Source organism: Microtus ochrogaster, chromosome 18, assembly GCF_000317375.1.
Source record: "Microtus ochrogaster isolate Prairie Vole_2 chromosome 18, MicOch1.0, whole genome shotgun sequence".
Classification (NCBI taxonomy): domain Eukaryota; kingdom Metazoa; phylum Chordata; class Mammalia; order Rodentia; family Cricetidae; genus Microtus; species Microtus ochrogaster.
The window spans coordinates 65,520,086-65,538,984 of NC_022020.1; the positions used below are offsets into that span (position 1 = coordinate 65,520,086).

An 18,899-nucleotide genomic window follows, 5' to 3' on the forward strand; every position below is an offset into this window, starting at 1 on the left:
TGTGTGTCCATTTTCCTGGTCTGGGGGTAGGAGAAAATGTCTTTAGAATTTCCTTTGCCCTTCTTCTCCTTCCCTGCACTGAGCCCCTGAGGAAACCTCAGAGAATAAATCTAGAACCCACCTTGTCCTCCCAATGAAGTGAGCAGGGGGCAAAGGCCCTGGGTGTTGTCAGAGTGGGTGGTGGCACCCAGGCTCTGACTGAGAGACACCTGAGGCTGAGTGTTTGCAAGGGCCTATGTTGGCAGATCCTGGCCGGGAGCACTCACTGGAGCACTCAAGGTTAAGTGGAGCAAGCACAAGTTGCTTCCTAGGTTCCCTGGGTCTTCTCTGCTCTCCATTCTGACATGCTATTGCTCAGGGCAACCTGGCAAGGTAGCAGGCAGTCCTCATAGTGACGGGCAGGGAAGCAAGCACACTTTGTTCTCTCTTCTAGTGCTCTGTATTATGCATGTATGAGTGTGTGTGTGTATGTGTGTGTGTGAGAGAGAGAGTGTATATGCCTGTGTGTATATGTGTGTATATGTATATGTGTGCATGTATATTTGTGTGTGTGTATATGTGTGTGAGTGTGTATGTATATGTGTGTGAGTGTGTATATGTGTGTATGCGTATGTGTGTATGTGTGTGTGTGAGTATGTGTGTGTAAGCATGTATGTGTTGGGCCTCCCCTCCCCTCTCTCCTCCCTCTGCTGTCTCTATCACTGATCACTGGGTGGACACTGTGACATTGAGTGTTGCTGTCTTGGCCTCCATCCTCATGAATCTGGTGCTAGCAGCTGACACCATGCAGACAGCTTTGCTCACACCTCCTCAGGAAATGCTATGTTTCTAAAGATACCCCATCCCTGAGCGTTCTCAGCAAGTTCGCACCTATCCCTACGGAAATCACAGCACTGCGTAGGCACTGGGAGCTGAGCCTCCCAAGCCCATTCCCCGTGTTCTGAGAATAAAATTGGACCACACTCAGAGAGACCAGGAGCTTACCAGAGACGAGTACAGGAAGAATTCAGGCCTTTATTTCCAGAACATTTTCTCCTGCTCTGTCACATACCCCTTTAAGTAGATTCTGTTGTCTTTAGAACATGCATACATGTACACACACACACACACACACACACACGACTGGTATCAAAAAGCATGTATAGGCTTTTTAATTTGGAGAAAGACATAATCACTGTCTACAAAAGCCACAGGACTGACAGTTCTCACCCTGCTGCAATGCTTGCATTTCTCGGGCCGTTTCCTTTGCTATGAAAGGCATTTCTTCCTCGTCTTGATTTCATTAGGGTGTTAAGATCATAAAACTTCAGTCTCCTGACATTCAGCACAACCTTCTAAAATATCCTCACTTTGGGGCCCAAAGATATTATTTAAACCTCACACACAGAAAGCTCTCAAGAAGCTCAGATCCATGGCACCAGGCACACACATGGTACACAAACATTCGTGTAAGCAAACGCTCGTACACATAAAATCCATTTTCAGAAAACAAAATGTCTCCGTCTTTGTTGACATCTTGCGGTGATTTTCCACGGAAAGGAAAGCGTGCTGTGAGCTGGTGTGAAGGGCAGGAGACGCAGCCCCTCGGTTCTCCAGCGTTCCTTTCCTTAGTCTAGGACTCCAATCCACTGTCTTTGTAAGGCAAGTCACCTGGTCTGCCTGTGAACTCAAACAAAACCTCCGAAGGCAGCAGACTGCACAGCAGTCAGGAGTGGGGCCCAACTGTGCTGCACAACACGCAACACGTCTGCCCAGCTCTGCCTGCGACCGATATGTGGACTTCTGCCACTCAGTGCCACTAAACTTCACGCATTTCCATGCCTAAAGAGTAGGTTGCATAAGAAAGCGCCTTTCTGGGAGATCAGCCAGCCCAGAGCATGGTAAGTGAGGTCAAGCTGAGGTCCACCCAGAGTTCCCTGACTCATATCTTACCGCCCTTTCCTTTCCTTTAAATGCCACTGACACTTGCTGCATTCTTTTGTCTATGTATGTATCTATGCACACATGCATATGCGTGTTTGTGTGTCCGTGTGCAGACACCAGAGCCCATCAGTGAGTGTCTTCCTCAATCCTCTGTTCACCTCAGGTTTGGAGCATGAAGCTCACTGATTGAGCTAGACCAGTGAGCACTCCCATCTTTGCCCTCCCAGTACTGGGATTGTAGGTACGCAGCACCACACCCCATCTTCTAAGTGGGTTCTGGGGCTGCAAACTCAGAGCCTCATGCGCATGTGGTTGGCTCTGTACCCTCTGAGTTGTCTGACCTGCACATCTTTATCATCCCGTCACAAGTCAGTTGCAAGCCTTCTTGACTGACTCTTTGGAAACAGGCCAAGCAAGCCATTTCTTCTCCAAGGTCACAGTGGGGTTTGATGGCTTCTTATAGCATTCTTTCCCTTGATTATGATCTGGAGGTTCAGGAAACTTCCAGAGAGTTCTGGAGAGGAGTCACTCAGTAAAATGCTACATGCACTTGTGAAGACATGGCACCCATTAGGAGAGGGGCTCCGGGCCAGGTCTCCCAGGAGACTCTGGTGACGTCACAGAGTGGCATTCCTTCCTCTGATTAGAATCGGGAGATTTAGATCAACAGCCCTGGGATGCAGCTGTCTGGATTCAGAAAAGGCAAGTATGGCTCACACTATAGCTCTCCTGAGGTCCCCTGGAAACTGTGACCAGTGCTTGAGCCCCCCATTTGGCTCCCTCCCACAAAGCATCCTAGAGCCTTGGTGCTAATGTTGAGGAGGGTAGGTTAGAGCAGAGCTGAGACCACAGACAAACATAGCTCTATTGGGTGTCATTGGTTCACCATGCCCAGGGTGTGTGTGGCCCCTGCGATTACCCTGCTGTGCCAAAGTCATGCTGACCCTATGCCTGTAGTCACAGCAATGGTGTGACTACCCACCATTTGGGAAGGGAGATTCCTGAAGATAAAGTTGGGGCTGGCATGGAGGAGAGAGCCCCAGCTAGGGCCCTACTCCCTGTGCCTGCAAACATCACCAGAACTCCACGGCACCACCAAGAAGTGGAGTGTGCCATCTGGGCCTTTACAGATAAGGAGAAACCGGCACCAAGTCTCCAGAGTAAGCCAGGGAAGGTGAGACCAGAGGGTGCTGCCCTGGCATGTCTGTTCCTAGAGCCTCGGGTGCTTCCTCTCCAGCACCTTCCCAACCTGGGTGGGGCAGCTATGTGGCGCATGCCTGGGATGCAAAGCATACCTGTCACCCAGCCTCACGGAAGCTGGCAGGGTGGGACAGCTCCTCCTCAGGACCGACTCAGACAAACGTGACTTAGGAGCCACCAGGGGTGGCACGGGTCAAGGAGGAAGGGAGCATAACAGGCACCCAGTGAGTCGCCCTTCCCTGCTCAGATAAGCAGGACCCCAGGAGTGTGCTGCCCAAGCTTGTCTGGTCTCACAGACCTAGCAGCTTCTTGGTGACCTTGTTATTTTCTCCTGGAGAACTCCGTATCTTCCCATTAAAGCTGCCAGAGCCAAGCATCCTTGGCTAACCACACACTTGTGGATACATAGTTACAGAAATCTCAAGTTGAAGTTTGTAGGGGTGGCTCAGGAAGTGAAGACCAGAATTCCATCTCTAGAACTCACAGGTATGATCCCAGTGCTGAAACAGGCAGATCCCTGGGGCTCCTGGAAGCGTCAGACTAGCCTGCAGTGAGCTGCAGGTCCTAGTGAGAGACCCACTCTCCAAAATCAAGTGCATAGTGCCTGAGGAATGATGTCTGGAGTCGACCTCTGACCTACACACACAGATAGGAATATGCACACACACTTGCACATTTACGTACACCTGGCCCTCGAGCAGACCCAGCCTGAGCAGGAGGGAGCTGCTCTGTGGTCTCTAGTGAGCTGCCGCACTGCAGAGGATGTCCTGAGAGCAAGCCTGCAGCCTCAGGACCAGAAGCCTGCTGCCTCACTCCGGCCATGGTTCCGATGCTCTTAAGTGGTCAACTCAAGGAATGAAATGAAAACACATTTCCAACATCTTCTACTGGCCTGCAGCTCTGGAACCTTCCTCTAAAATGAACTTCTGTGACCTTCAGACAGTGTTCTGTGCCGTAGATGTACTTAAACCTAACAGGTCTCAAAGACAGGCTAGCCATGAGCAGATGGAGGTGTTCGTACCCTGACACTCCAAAGCAGAAATCCCTGCTAGACCCTGGAAGAGAAGCCATCACTGAGACAGAACTCTCAGGTGGGAGGATATGGGCCAAGGATATGAGGGAACCACATAGGAAACACCTTGGGTCCATGTGCATGCAGACAGACAGACAGACAGACAGACAGACTAGGCCTGCCCCTGTACAGGATGATGAGGAAGAGCTGGGACCAGCCAGAGAGGCAGGCATATGAACTGCCCCATCTGCTGCTACTCAATAGGGAGCAATCTCCAGTCCAAACAGAGATAGGATCAGTAAAGAGGAAGATGCAGGGAGAAAAGAGCCAGCTGTTCCTAACAATGTAGAATCAGCTCCCTCTCTAGGGAGCCTAAACAAAGGGAAGGGCTGGGAGAGGAACACGGGACCACTTAGCCCTTAATGGATGCCATTTTCTGACCCTCACACAGTCTAAGGTGCAGTGTGTGTACAGGACTGAATGGGGGAGGCTCTTAGGCAAGTAGCCAGCTGTCACTTCCCTGGTTAAAGTAAGTTTACCTTTTGAAGTCTCCCTCCTGCAGCTGTGAGTTAGCCCATTTTTGGTCATGAGTGTGTGTCTGTGTATGTATGGGCATAGTATATGTGTGACTGTATGTGTGTATGAGTGTATTTCCTTTTGTATGTGTATATATGAGTGTATATCTGTGTATATGTAGGAATGTATACCTATGTATATGTGTGTCTGAGTGTGTGACCGTACGTCTGTGTTTGTGTATATCTCTGTGTGCACGCATGCATACAGCTGTGTTTAGATGTCGTCTTGGTGATGCTGTTAGCTATTTACTATGCTCCACGCACAGGGTGTTACAAGAATGTCGATGATAGAGCAATGATTTCATAAATGCTGATAAAGAAGAAAGTGAGGAAGAGGAAGGGATGAGACACAGAAGGAAAGAGACAAAGACAGAGCAAGCAGACTCAGAAATGGCAGGGACACTGAGGAATGAGCCCCATCATTCAGCATCTGTTCCCTCTGAGGTCTCCCATGTGGGTCCCCTGCTCTGTTAGGTTTCTTCCATTTTTCTTTACAAGTCAAGGACACTGAGCCACTTGCTCCCTCCGGGTAGCTATCCATCTCCACATTCTGGGTGGGGCTTACTTTATCTGCAGGAGGGCAGGTGTGCCACTGGAGATATCAGCTGAGAAGCTGCCCCATGAGTCCAGACACAACGTCAGTCTATGGCCCTGCGGGTTCTGCAGGGGAGATAGGAGTCTCCAGGGCATGGACCTGCTTAGCCTGATCACTCAGGGAAAGGAGGCTTCTTGCTGCAGACTCTGGGAGGAGACCTCTTGCCCTGCATCCATCCTTCTTGCAAAGTGACATGACGCCGATCTTCCGAAATACTCCCTCCCCCGCTTTATCTTTTCTGCCGTGTGGTCTTCCTATTTCTGGGGCATTAGTCTCTCTTTCCAACTAAACTCTCCCCAGGATTTCCTCCAAAGAAGACATCTGACCCATGCAGTCTACAGTAGCCTTTCCTTCAGTGGAATTCTGGATCAGGTGTCTGTCACCTCCCCAATCAATACCACACTATCTCAGAAGCATGCCACAGTTCCACCATTGGCACTGGGCACTATTAATCCAGAGGAGCCACAGGTTAGTTGTCTTGCTAAGCACGGGATTCCTCCCATGCCCAGCAGAACAGTCTCTCGGAACGTGAGGCCTCGGAAATGGAACGGAGCTATTGGACAGTACAGACAGATACCCACATTTACAAGGCCAGACAGCCAGCCCGTCGCCAGGGCTGGTGATAAAATGCACCTGCTGTTGAAAACACAGCTTCAAGTGCTGGAAAAGGCAGAGAAAGGAGCCCTGTAGAGGGATTTAAAGCATTTGCTAGCGCTGACTCTTCCAGTTCTCAGTCACAGTTAAAGACGCGTGGGATGGTTTAATAAAATCCACCTCGACTGGCATGCTTTGTGTGCGAGCACCCTGTGCGTGTCTCCAAACACAGAAGTTTTCTCTGTTGTGAGTAGTTGAGACCTAGAACAGTACTTGCTGAAAGCAGGAAGCCCCCTGCCTGGGCAAGAGCCACATGGAACTGCAAGGGATGCTGGGAAATGGTCTCTACTTGGGTTGCTGTGTTGGCAGATAATTACAGGTTCTTTGTCTCAAATAATAAGTAAAGGGTAGGGGCCAGAAGAAGGTCCTTTCCATGCATGCATAACTAGGGCTAATATACAGTTACTATTCATGTGTTTACTGTGTGTGTGTGTGTGTGTGTGTGTGTGTGTGTGTGTGTGTGTGTTGTGTGTGTGCATGCATGCACACACGTGGGAATCAGAGGGCAGCTATCCGGAACTGGTTCTCTTCCTCTACAATGTGGCTCCCAGGGATGGAACTCAGATGCCCCAGCTCAGTGGCCAGTGCCTTTTACCCACTAAACTGTCTCCCTAGCTCCAGGATCTGTTCTTTCAAAACATCCATAAAAGCAGCTTTCTTGGGAAACCCAAGAGTGCTCTCCTCTGCATGACAGATGGGGAAACTCCTTTCTGTAGAGACAGGCTGATGGTATCTTGGGCCAGAGGTCTCCATTCCAAATTCTCAGCTCTGCCGCAGCAGTGAGAAAGTGTGGAAGCGAAACAAAGACTTGAGCCAGAAAGATTTAGGATTTCAGACGCATGAGTCACGGCTCGTTGACCCTTTATCTACAGGAAGAAAGACAGGTGCTCAGGAATTTAGTGTAAGCAAAATGAAATGACTTGATGGATTCGACCTGCTAAGCCTCAGGCTGGCCGTCCAGCTTCAGTTACACACCTTCGTGGCCCTGCCATTGGCAGAGATACGCAAACCTCTCAAAAGCCTGAGGGAACTAGAGAGATGACTGCACTCTTGTCCCCTGCTTGTGACTTCCTCAGCCTTGGGAACAGAGCTGGCAGGGCCAGTGCCGCAAGATCTCCCAATCCCAAAGGTTTATAGCAATGTGAAGGATGAAGCATATTATGGCAAAAATAATCCCAATAGCTCCATGGAAACACCTATTTTAGGGCTGCTTTCTTGAACATGAATTCAGAAAGAAAAAAAGAGAAACACGTTGTATAATCAACAGCATGTGATTTTTTTTTTTAAAAAAAAGTGCTAAAAACACTTGGAATCTGTGAAATAATACAGCTGTTTGTGTCCAGCAATGTGCAGGACATCTGTGCATCTCTTGCCAACGTGTGCGAGTATGCACTACAGAATATTAACAAACTTTGCCATGCAATGAACAGTATTCAATACACACGAGTAGCTCCTGGCCATTGCATATTTGCTCTTTGGACAGCAGGAATGACCACTCCTTACATTAGAGCAGCTTTTGAGAGGAGGGACAGGATGGTGTGGAGAACCAGTCTGCTGACTACCTGTCTAGAACTGATTTCAATGAGGTTGTCTCTTATAATGAACCTATTTAGTGAGATTTTCATAGAGTCCCCTTTGCCAGTTACTACTGTGTTAATCCCACAGGTGTGAGGAGAAAGACCACCGACACAAATCATGACCAAATTAATTAAAACAAGCAATTAATTAAAGCAAATCTTTTCTTTCATGTACAAGCTGTCTCTCCCTAAAGGCAGGGTTCAAGAGATCAGTACTGGACATGGATAAGATAAGGATTTGTGTAGCTCAAGAGTAGGGGGTTTCCAAACAGGGGATAACAAATGCCTGAAATGAAGACGTGGTTGTAAGGTGGTCATGACAAGGTAGTTACAACAAGGAGGTCATAACAAGGTAGTTATGACAAGGAGGTCCTACCAAGATGGTCACAATAATCTTTGGAAACAAAGTCATGGTCACCATTTCCTGGGAGAGTACAGAACAATTTGTAGTGAAAGTTACAGGTGAGGCATAGCCCAACTCTTGAGAAACAGATTTAATCATAAACAGGAAGGAGCCTAGTTTGTCTTTTACTCTAAGATGATTTTTAAGTCTAAGATGGAAGCAGAATGGTTGATCAACTGCATTCAGGGTCATTTCAGAAACAGACCAACTCACACTTTTATAAGACCCTAAGGTCCCTGGGACATTAGACAGTTGTTTGCCCGCCTCTCCTCTCCCCTCCTCGTGCACTGCCCCCTGCTCTTCCCTTCACTGTAGCAGTGGGGTCTGCCTCCTGCCTAATTGCATTAAGTAATGTCAGGGCTTCTCAGTGCACCAGCATTTCCGCCCTTCGCCCTTCCCTTGGCCATGGCAGTGCAAGTGGAGGTACTTGCAGCTGGAAAGCCATGTCTCAGCCTCAGCAATATTGTAAACGCAGAAAAGAGATACTCACCCTTCAGCTGGGCACCATTCTACCCAGGAGACTAGGCCTGAGCACAGGAGACAGACATGAGCAATCTACCCCTCATACACCCTTACCCTAACTCCAGCCTGATCACCCCTACAGCTCCCCCGTTTCCCAGGGCAGGAAGGGAGCTCGGACCACTTCAATGGCATAGAAGACTGGGGCTCAAAAGAGTGGCGCCTCATCCAAGGATGGGGTCTCTCTTGTCCTGTCTGTCCTCCAGAAAGCCCAAGCCCCTTGCAAAATACAGGTGGGGAAATATGGAGGATTCAGGCACCGGAGTCATTAATGCCTCCTACAGACTGGCCAGTGACTCCCCTCCTGCTTGTTCCTCCAGGGAAAGTTCAGATATGTAGCTATTTGGGGAGCAAAGAGAGCACAGTTGAGACTGGGCTGTTTCCCACCACACTGAGGAGGCTGACTGTTCCCGAAGGTTTGTTTTAGCTTCCCCTTGGCACAGGAGACAATCTTAATATACACACCACCCAAGACCACCCAAAGTCCTGAGGCTGAAAAGCTGACCGGGGTAGAATGTCCCAGTCTCCATGGCATCTGGACGTCCCATTTATCCCTGTCCTCTACGTAGAATGTCCTTAGTTATCCAAGGACAGTCTGAGCATCCACCAGGCTTCCTGAAGAGTCTACGCTTTCCCCACCGTTTTCTCTTACTCCAGTAATTATGTTCACTGCAAAACTGAGCCTCACAGAAGGCTGGCTGCAGACACAGTCGGCTCTTCCCAGCAGCCCTGTGGCAGCAGCTGTTCAAATTCACAGCGAGGAGCCTGCTGCAGGCTTTAGTAGCTAAGCAGGGCCTAAAGGCAGTCATGGGACTTAGGCTGCCTGTCACCCAGACAAGAAAACAAAGGGCCTGCAGGCTTCTTTGTTATCACACAAGCCTGCCTCAGGAGGCTCTCAGACACCTGCGGTCACTTTATGTCACTTGTCTCCGCCTACCATTTCATATGTTATGCAGGGAAGGCTAGTCTAATATAACCTGTTTATTTGTTACTGTTGTTGTGTGAAAGATAAGCTCTTACAACACAACCCTGGCTGTCCTGGAACTTACCAGGTAGTCTAGGCTGACCTCGGGCTCTTAGAAGCCTCCCTCAGCCTCCGGGAGTATGTTACTGCTCCTAGCTATAACTAAGCTTATTGAAAAGCCTGTTTTGTGATTTTGTTATTTCGGTAGGATTTGTGTCTGGCAGCATTGGGATCGCGACATATTGGTCCCGTCGTCATCCCAAATATCAGCTGGAGTCTCACTATGATGGAGCATTAGCTTGGTGGGACAACAGCTTAGCTTAAAAAGCCAGTGCCAAAGCGGTTCTCCTTTGTCCAGAACACGCAGGTGGCCACACAGTTCCACTTTGGGACAAATCTTGGAGGTTTGCCTTTGGAAGAAGGAAGCATCTTAATTAGGTCTAGCTGACCCCAGTTGGGGTGGGGGAAGGTGACAGGATGAGAAAATGGGGATAACTGATGGACAGAGACCAGGTGTGAGGACCCCAGGTGGTTTAAGATGAGGCCAGCTGGGGTGGTCATGTCATGTGGCTTAGGCAGACAGTCCCGTAAGCTTTTCTGTGCTTGGGTGTGGTCAGAGGAGAGCCTGGCAATGCCAACGAAGGTTGCTCTGTTTAGCGATGAATAGACCCAGCCTAGCTCCTAAGTAGTTCCAATGTGTCTGTTGTGTTGTTATTCTATATTTATATTTTTGACGTTATTTTTTTAATTACATAGAATTAGAGGTCAAAGTTCAGAATAACAGCATGTATTCCTAGACTCACGGTTGACAGTGTACAAATAGCACACATGCTTGGGTCAGACCCTAGGAAATGGAAGACTCGCTTTTTCATATCTTTCTTTTCCATCTATTTTAAGTACCTCAAACCCTCAGACCTCCATTTCCCAGTGAGAGGACTGCTTCAGTAAAATGTTCCCAGTTTAAATCAAGACTACTGCTAGACTAGACTTGAATGTTGAAATCACTTGTCAAGGCTCCCTTGCATTTCAGAGACCATGATGTGGGAGTCCCCTCTGTGTGCTGTGATTACCATTTATGAATAAAGAAACTTCTTTGGACCTATAGCAGGGCAGAACTTATGTAGGTGGGGAAGACGAAACTGAATGCTGGGAGAAAGAAGGGCGGAGTCAGAGAGAAGCCATGCAACCGGCTGGAGACAGACACCGGAACTCTAGCCTGTAAGCCACAGCCACGTGGCGATACACAGATTAATAGATATGGGTTAAATTAAGATATAAGAGTTAGCTAGAGCATGGCCAAGCAGTGATTTAAATAATATGGTTTTGTGTGATTATTTTGGTTTCTGGGCAGCCGGGAAACAAACAAGCGGCCTCTTCCTACAAGACCACACACACCAGATACAGAAGTCACCTGATTCTTCCTTATTGGTAATCATTGCCAAAACCACAAGTTTCATTTCTTTAGCACAGTGGCCACCTTCACTAAAGTGGCATCAAGTGAACCCTTTAAAAGCTCTCAGAGCCACCTGGAGCTGCTAACTTCCATAGACACCAGTGGTTCTCAACCTTCCCAATGCTGTAACCCTTTAATACAGCTCATGTTGTGGTGACCCCAACCATAAAATTATTTTTGTTGCGACTTCATACCTATAATTCTGCTACTGTTGTGAATCATAATGTAAATATCTGATATGCAGGGTATCTGATACGTGACCCCTGTGAAAGGACCATTCAAGTCTCCAACAGTTGTGACCCACAGGTTGAGAACCACTGATCTGGACCCTTTCCCTTCCCACAGAAGAAAATAGGAGTGACTTCTCCTTTGCACCTGGCTGTGTTAGCACCACACCTGTGGGTCCTGTGCTCAGAGGTGACTGCTGCCCTGTAGACAGAACTGCAGCAGAAGTTCTCTGTGCTGCGTTCAGTTGTACGGTTGAGCTTTATTCCGTAAAGGGGCTCACAGAGATAAGTGATATAGGTGGAAGAGCAGAAACAGGAGACAGCCACGTTTCAGTTACTGTCCCATTAGACCCAGACAGGAAACCACACAGTTAACACCAGATTGCTGATGTGGTGTCTCCACGCGGATTAAAGAATGGGGGAGTGCCACGCCGTTCAGCCAGTTTGGGACTCTGCCCTGTTCTCTCCTTCTGCAAAGGTCAGACCACAGCTCCCATTAGAGGCTGGGATGCTGGAACTCCAGCCTAGTGACTCCATCACAATGTTAACCCAGGCTGGGGGACCACTGAGGAGAGACCTGACCCCAGCTTGTGATGGTGTCAGCTTCTGCTTCTTTGTTCTTTTCGTCCTTCCTTCCCCTTCCTCTCCTTTCCCACTCCCTTCCCTTTTTCTTTTTTGTTTTTATACAATTGAGAAAGAAATTCTTCTGACCCATATGAACTATATAGCTAGTTGAAACTCATTCTGGCTTTGAACTAGCTATATAGCCAAGGACAGCCTTGAACTGCTGACGCTCCTGCCTCCACATCCCAAGTTCCGAGGTTACATCACATGCTACCACTCACGGTTAGTCTCCTTTAGTTGCCAGCGTCCCCCAGGTGAGGGGGGGAAGGAAGTCAGTTGTCGGGCACCTCACTTCCTGTCAGCAGCGAGTTTTCAAGAGCAAAGCGTGCCTTTTGCTCAGGCTGTGCCTTGTGATGTTTCATTCTTCCTTTGAAAGTCCACGCTACTTGACTCCTTGGGTCACCTTTCCTGGATCTGGCAGGGGAGCAGGCACTTGAGCACTCATTTCTTTAAGTGACCCTTAACTGATTTCCTGGAAGAATCAGGTCACAGACCGGATAAGTGGCACTCTGCTGGGGAAGTACTAATGGCCAGGAGTGGTTTTATCGGGAATTGTCCTGACCAAACTCTTCAGCCTGTGCATCCTTTGGAAAGGAATAAGCATATGTTTCCTGCTAAGGCTAGGGTTAGAAAACTGAGAATGGGAAGGGATGCTTGTCCTTATCCAACTTTATCTTCCCTGCAAATCCTGCACACTCTTCAGATACTTGTACAAGAAACAGCCTCTCTCTAGCCTTGCCATCTATGACCATCCTGATCATCCCAACTCTCCAGGAGAAAGCATGAACACCTGTCCTTCATCTCAGCTCATTTCCCCATCCCCTCCCCACCCCTCCCCACCCCATCCCACTCCATGGTCCACTCTGACATGAGTTGGAGCTCTGGGTATGTGCCTTGCGTTTGAATAGTCAGCAGAGAAATTTGAGTGGCCAGACTTCTCTATAGATGATCATACGCTCAAATGTTGGTCACCGGACAGAGTTGGACAGTTGGTGTCATTTTGTTTTCTAGATCTTCCCGTGAGATCCCAGCGCAGCTTTTGTTGACAACATTGATGTGTCTCTTGAATTCTCAGCGGCTGCTGTGGATCATGGGATTTTTCTCTGGTTAAAGAACACGAGAAATCCAGCCGTGTTAACCTTCCAGCTCACACCTTCTCTTCTCTCTCAGTTCCTGAGGATACTGCTGAGCCACTATGGGAAACCACGCTGGAAAGCGAGAGCTGACTGCTGAAAAGGCCAGTAAGGTAGGACCCGGCAGAGGCCGACCCTCCTGTCCCGTGGCTTTGGGCCATCCGAAGATAAAGTGCAGTTTTAACAAGAATGGTTCCTGAATGGCTGGGCGGAGGCTGGGTCCTTGCTGTTGTTATAGATGCTGTGATTCATTTATTCAGAAGGATTGCCTGTCGGTGGGTACATCGTGGCCTGGAAAGAAAATTGGGGGGGCGGGGGGCAGTTGCACAGAAAGTGGGAGGGGAAATGAGAGAGAGAGAGAGAGAGAGAGAGAGAGAGAGAGAGAGAGAGAGAGAGAGAGATGGGAAAGAGGAGAAGGCTCTGCCTGTGAGTCATTGGGCTTATTCAGCTCAACTGTTCACAGAACAGAGATTGCAGGGTCTACGCTTTCTTGGAAATACGCTCTTGTCGTTCAGCATTCCTTATTTGTAAGCAGTATTCTCAAGTTCCACTCTCGCCTTAACCTCTGTGCTGAAATTGTGACTATTGAAGACCTGTCCGCGGTCAGTGACGACCCCCATCCCCTGTGTTAGCGTACATACAGGAAGGCCCTGATATTGGGTTGGGAAGCTAGACCTGAGTCCCGGGTGTGGGCAAAGGGGCTGTAGTTGGGCTGTTTCCTCCATCTGGTGCTAACTCAGACATCTGCCTTCTGAGCTCGGCTGTTGGAAATGTGGGTAGATTGGGGCCTTCCCCCGTGGAAACAACAGCACCTCTCCCAGTCCCCTCCCACGGCTCGCTCTGCCCTGGCTGTGTGTCTCTGAGTCGCCCAGCAGCCCACATGCAGACATGAGGTACGAGGCTCCTGCCTCCACCACGTAGCCCACATGGGTATGGCCCATGTCCCTTCTCCCTTCTGAAGCTCACACCAGCAGATTGCAGCCCAGCCACTCTGGTGGGTACTGGTTTTCAGTTCCATCCCTTCCCACGCCTTCTATACCACGTCACAGAATGTTTGGAAAGCACAGAGAAGCAAGACAGAAAAATAAAAAATTAGAAACCATCTCTTCCCTCCAGCCAGACAGAGTTGGGCACACCAACTTCCTCTCCATAGTGGCGTTCCCTTCATGGACTTTCCTGGTGGAGTCTGACCAGTGCTGTCCCTGGTACTTTCTGAGTCTCTCTCCACTCAAGATTGTCACACAGACCCCCAAGTGGCCACAGAGTACAGTGCCTCAATTTCTGTTCATTCATCACTCAAGAGTCCAAGGAAATATACTCTTAGCTACATCTTTATTGTTCTGATAGAACATCATGACCAAGCAACTTGCAGAAGGAAGGGTTTGTTTGACTATAGTTCTAGAGGGTTAAGAATCCTGGTGGGGAAGTATGGCTGCAAGCAACAGGTGTGTGAGCAGGAACTGGGTTCCATGAACTCGCATCTTGGACCAGAAGCACCAAGCAGAGAATAAACTGGAAATGGTGTGGCTCTTTTAAAGTCTCAAAGCCCAATTCCAATGCCACACCTCCTCCAGCAAGGCCTCACCTCCTAAACCTCCCCAAATGCCACCACCATTGAATACCAAGTATCCAAACGCCTGTGCCTTGGGGACATTCTCATCAAAACTACCACAAGCGTCCACTTGTCACAGTTTTCTGAGCCCGCCCACCCCCACCACATAGTTCACAGGGGAAGGGAAACTGAGCAAACACTTTGTCATCAGTCTTAGGCCCAACATAAAACAATATACCCTACTACTTGGGACAAATAGGAGCACGTTTCAAATGTCCACTCTTTCTGTCCTGTAGCCTGAGTAGCATTTATTTAATAACAATGAACGGCAAGGTAAGACATGTCTGTATGGCTCCAGCTTGAGCTCCATTTCCACATCACTCGAGGGGGCAATCACTCACAAGACTTTCTGAGATCACCCCCAGAAAGGAAGTGAGAAGGTCTGTGCTTTCGCTCCCTGCTGGCATGTCACCTGGAAGTTCCAAACAGGATTCTCAAGCTTCTCCACTACTAGTTTATCAATAAGTAAATCACTAGTCAATCAATACTGAGTCGAGTAAAGTAGCTTATCACTATAACACAGTTAGCAAGCTCACCGGTTCCGTGGCTATGATTGCCTGCAATGCTGGACCCTGGCAGGGTTAAGGAACACACTTTGGCTAAGCCGGCTAGATTAGGATCTGCTCTCGCCGAAATCGAAAGTGGAAAGACTGCTCACACAGTGCCAGATTGTCAAAGCCTGAGATAACCACCTCTCAGAATGACTGATTTGAAATCCCAGCTTCAAGAAGATGCTATGTCTCCTTCCTGTTGTCTGACACTGAAACAACATGGTACGCCTTAAATTTGCTTCAGTCTGTCAAAGGAAGATGGCCGAGCCAAAGTGAAGCCTTTCTTAGGCTTCTACAGTCCTTACTTTTAAAGTTCTGATGACTTAAAAAACAGAGCCTTAAAACCACGGCTCCCATATGTATTTTCATATGTAAGAGTTCTTTTCCGATTAAACATTGACTTTTTGTTGCTCTTCGGAGTCCAAGGAAAAGGCCCTCTGCGGGGAAAGGGTCATGAGCTGTGCTCTAACGTAGGGATGGCCTGAAGGAAGAACTCACCCCATTCATCATCCACCACTGATCTGGAACCATGAACTGGGACTGGCCCAGGGAACTCCAGGTCCCTCTGTCCCTTGAAGATTTCCCTTCCTTCCACTCTGAGACGCAGGGACAACCCAACAGCTCTTCCCTGCCCCTCCTTACACCTTCAGCTGCACAGCCAGATGCCAATAGTCATGTCCGTTTGTCTCTGACCGGCCACTTAAACAAGAGACTCCCTCAGTGACTCCACTGTGACCACTCCCTGTGTACCCCAGGACAGCAAGTCCTCGGGTACATGTGGTAGATAAAACCCTGTTCATCACTCCTGTGCTACACTGAGCCCCTTCTCTTAAACACTGCAGGCATCGTCGGTCATGGGGAAGAAATCCAAGGTTCTTGGCTGCTTTTCTCTGTGCCCCATGCTCAAGTCTACCGAGCCAAGTTTTCCCAGAGGGAAACACAGCCTAGGAATGTCGTCATGGCTTCTCCTACTGAGGAAGACCTCTAGGAAGCTAGGGGAAGATCAAATGTGCCATGCTGTGATATGAACAAGGCCCTAGCTGAGACTGCCATTCAGCTGGAGAAGAGGATTCTAGAGTCCCATAGGGGAACAGAGAACACTGGTTAGGGGGGCTGGGGCCTGGGCTCCTGAGTCACAGTGACACAGTAAGGCAGTCTCCCAGGCTGGGTGTCAGTTCCTCCAAGTGCCGTTCCTGCTTTCAGAAATGGGGAAGTTCCCACCTTCTGCGTCTTCCGTCGTCAACAGCTGCGTTTGCCAAACGTTTACCAATCTGTCTGCCCTATGCTCACTTTCCATCTGTGCTCTAGCAATTTGGAAAACCAGGGAAGGAGATGACCCCCACTGCCCTGGCTAGTTTAGGGGACACACTCTGGAAGCAGTTGGGTGAGGCACACCCCTGAAAGCCTACTGGGGTGGACTGGTCCCAGGAGCTAAAAGCAGCCTCCTGCCAGAGATGCCCTGGCTCAGCTGCCCTTGGTATTAGAGACGGCTAACCCCTCAATCATCTTCTTTCTCACAGGTCTTAGGGCAGATGTCTGGGGTCCAGAAATCCTCAGGGTGGGTCTCCTGTCAGGCCTTGTAAGCTCCACCTTCTCCATGTGTCTCCCATGGCCCCCTGTATGTAATTATGTCTTAACTTCCCCTTCTCATGTTGGAGCAAGGCCTGCACTAGGAACCGAAGCTTAACTGGGTCTCCTCTCTGACAGGCCCATCTTTAAACAGTTGTTTTCTGAGGTGCTGGTGGTTAATATTTCAGTGGACGGATTTGCAGGGTAGACAATTCAGTTCTTAACCTATGTACTATTTGGTAAGTTCTGGTAAGGACTGAGCAGTTGAGAGATTAGGGAAGAAAACCTCTAGGCTAGCTTGGCATTTGGCCTCAGCATCTGTGCCTTCCCGTGGGCAGATGCCACAGCACAGCCCAGTCTATCATCCTGTCTCTCTCCAGAAAGACCCTATGACAGTGCAGGCTCTATCACACAAGACACCTCAAGGACTGGCCCGACCCACAGGGCAGGCCCCTCTAGCACAACATGGAACTCATAATTCCTAAGTGGCTACCACTCCTTCAAAGTCCAGATGTCTACCGGGGGAGGAGGGAAGAGTTGGATTAGTTCATTCATACGTTCTGTCATGCAACCATGAGTGTGTGTTCAACACTGCTGGACTCTGATGACATTGGGCTACAGCTATCTGAGGACCATGAAGGAAGTTATCACTCTGAGCAGTACAACAGTGACACAGGGTACACCTGATCCATCCTCAGAGCACCTCACCGCCTAATGAGGTCCAGGGGGATTCTGACATCCACTGCATTTGAAGGCATGATGGGATGCAAAAGGACAGTGGTGCTGGTTAGCTCCCACTGTCATATGTGACATATGGGAGGGGACCTCAGCTGAGGAATTGCCTTGATCAGATGTCCTGTGGTCATGCTTGTGATGGATTGTCTTAACTAACGACTGATGTATGAGGCCCCAGCCCACTATGGGCAGCACCATCTCTAGGCAGGTGATCATGCACTATATAAGAAAGCTAGTTGAGCATGAACTGGTGAGCAGTCCAGTAAGTAGCATTCCTCCAGGGTTCTTGCTTAAGTCTCCTCTTGAGTTTCTTCCCTGGTTTTCATCACTGGTGGATTGTCACCTGAAAGTCAACATGAACTTGCATTATGGTCCAAATGTTTTACTGCATCATCAGAAAGGAACTAGAGCAGTGCTGCATAACAGGATGTCAGAGTGAGCCTGAAAGATCCTCAGACCCTAGGGAAGACATCAGAGCAAGCCTAAAAGAGCCTCAGACCTTAGGAAAGACATCAGAGGGAGCCTGAAAGAGTCCCAGACCTTAGAGAAGATATAGGCACCTTTGTAGATCTGAGGATTGGTCCAAACCTGCTAAGATACCATCCAAAGAAAGAACAGGCTTTGGTATTCACAGTAGCATCCTTTCCCACAAACCTCTTCAGAATGTTGGGGCAGTGGGTTCTGTGACTCAATTATATGCTGGCTTCCTACACAAGGAGATCCCATGTCCTTAAAGATCCTGGCTCTATTTGATCATCATGACACTTAATCATTGTTCCAACCCCACTCTCTCCCTGAGACTGATATTAAAGTGACATTCCAAGACATGAGACACTTGTTTGCAAATACAGGCAGAGTTATCGGAGCAACACCAAGCTTTCCGATGAGATTAAAAGAGAGTCTTTCACTCTGACAGGGAAAATCTGTTTCCATGAGAATGCTGTCGCCCCAGCTACAAGGGGTGTTTGGGCTGCTCCTCAAGGCCACTCTAGATGGAGCATCACACCATGCAGTAAGCATCACCCGGGCAGTGTGCTGTCAGGTCTATAGCTTTCCAGAAAGTTCTGTTCCTTCTCTTGCACTTGCCCTGGGAATGAGAGGTGGCTAGCTTCAAACCAGCTTGGCTCACCATGGCTCTGGAGTCTTCTCTCCTCCCCACAGATGTTCAGTCCAGGCAGAGCAGCCATGTTTGTCAGTCCTGATGGTATCCAGTCACGTCTTGCTGGATGGCTACTCAAATCGTAACTAGCCAAGCTGTCTGGAGTGTTCCAAGAGCTGCGGTGCCCAGATGGCAGTGAGTGACACATGGAGACAGTGCGACGAGAGCAGGGACTCTGTCCTCAGTGCCCAGAGGACGCTGGGGAAAGGGACAGAAGCCTGACACGCTAGAACTGCCAGGCCAGGGTGATTGTTTTTTCTACTTCATTCTTCACTTGTCCATACCCATATCCATCCTAGAAGAGAAACAGGAAGTGCCAAGGCATGGCCCCCTTCCAGACTCACACCCACAGCGTGGTGAGAAGGCTGTGTGCACTTGGTGGACACCGAACCAACCCACTGGGGAATTTTACTT

General features: G+C 49.0%; 1 protein-coding gene across 4 annotated transcripts in view; it reads left to right on the forward strand.

Moving 5' to 3' along the window:
- Mbp (myelin basic protein) overlaps nt 1–18,899 on the forward strand; it is a 104,153-nt gene that overhangs the window by 9,903 nt on the left and 75,351 nt on the right. For all 4 annotated transcript variants that reach the window (XM_005356318.3, XM_005356321.3, XM_013349496.2 and 1 more), the window contains one exon: nt 12,897–12,972. In XM_005356318.3, the coding sequence (XP_005356375.2) occupies nt 12,922–12,972 (51 nt within the window). In that variant the 5' untranslated portion in view covers nt 12,897–12,921. Of the gene's footprint in view, nt 1–12,896; nt 12,973–18,899 lie in introns of those variants that run through there.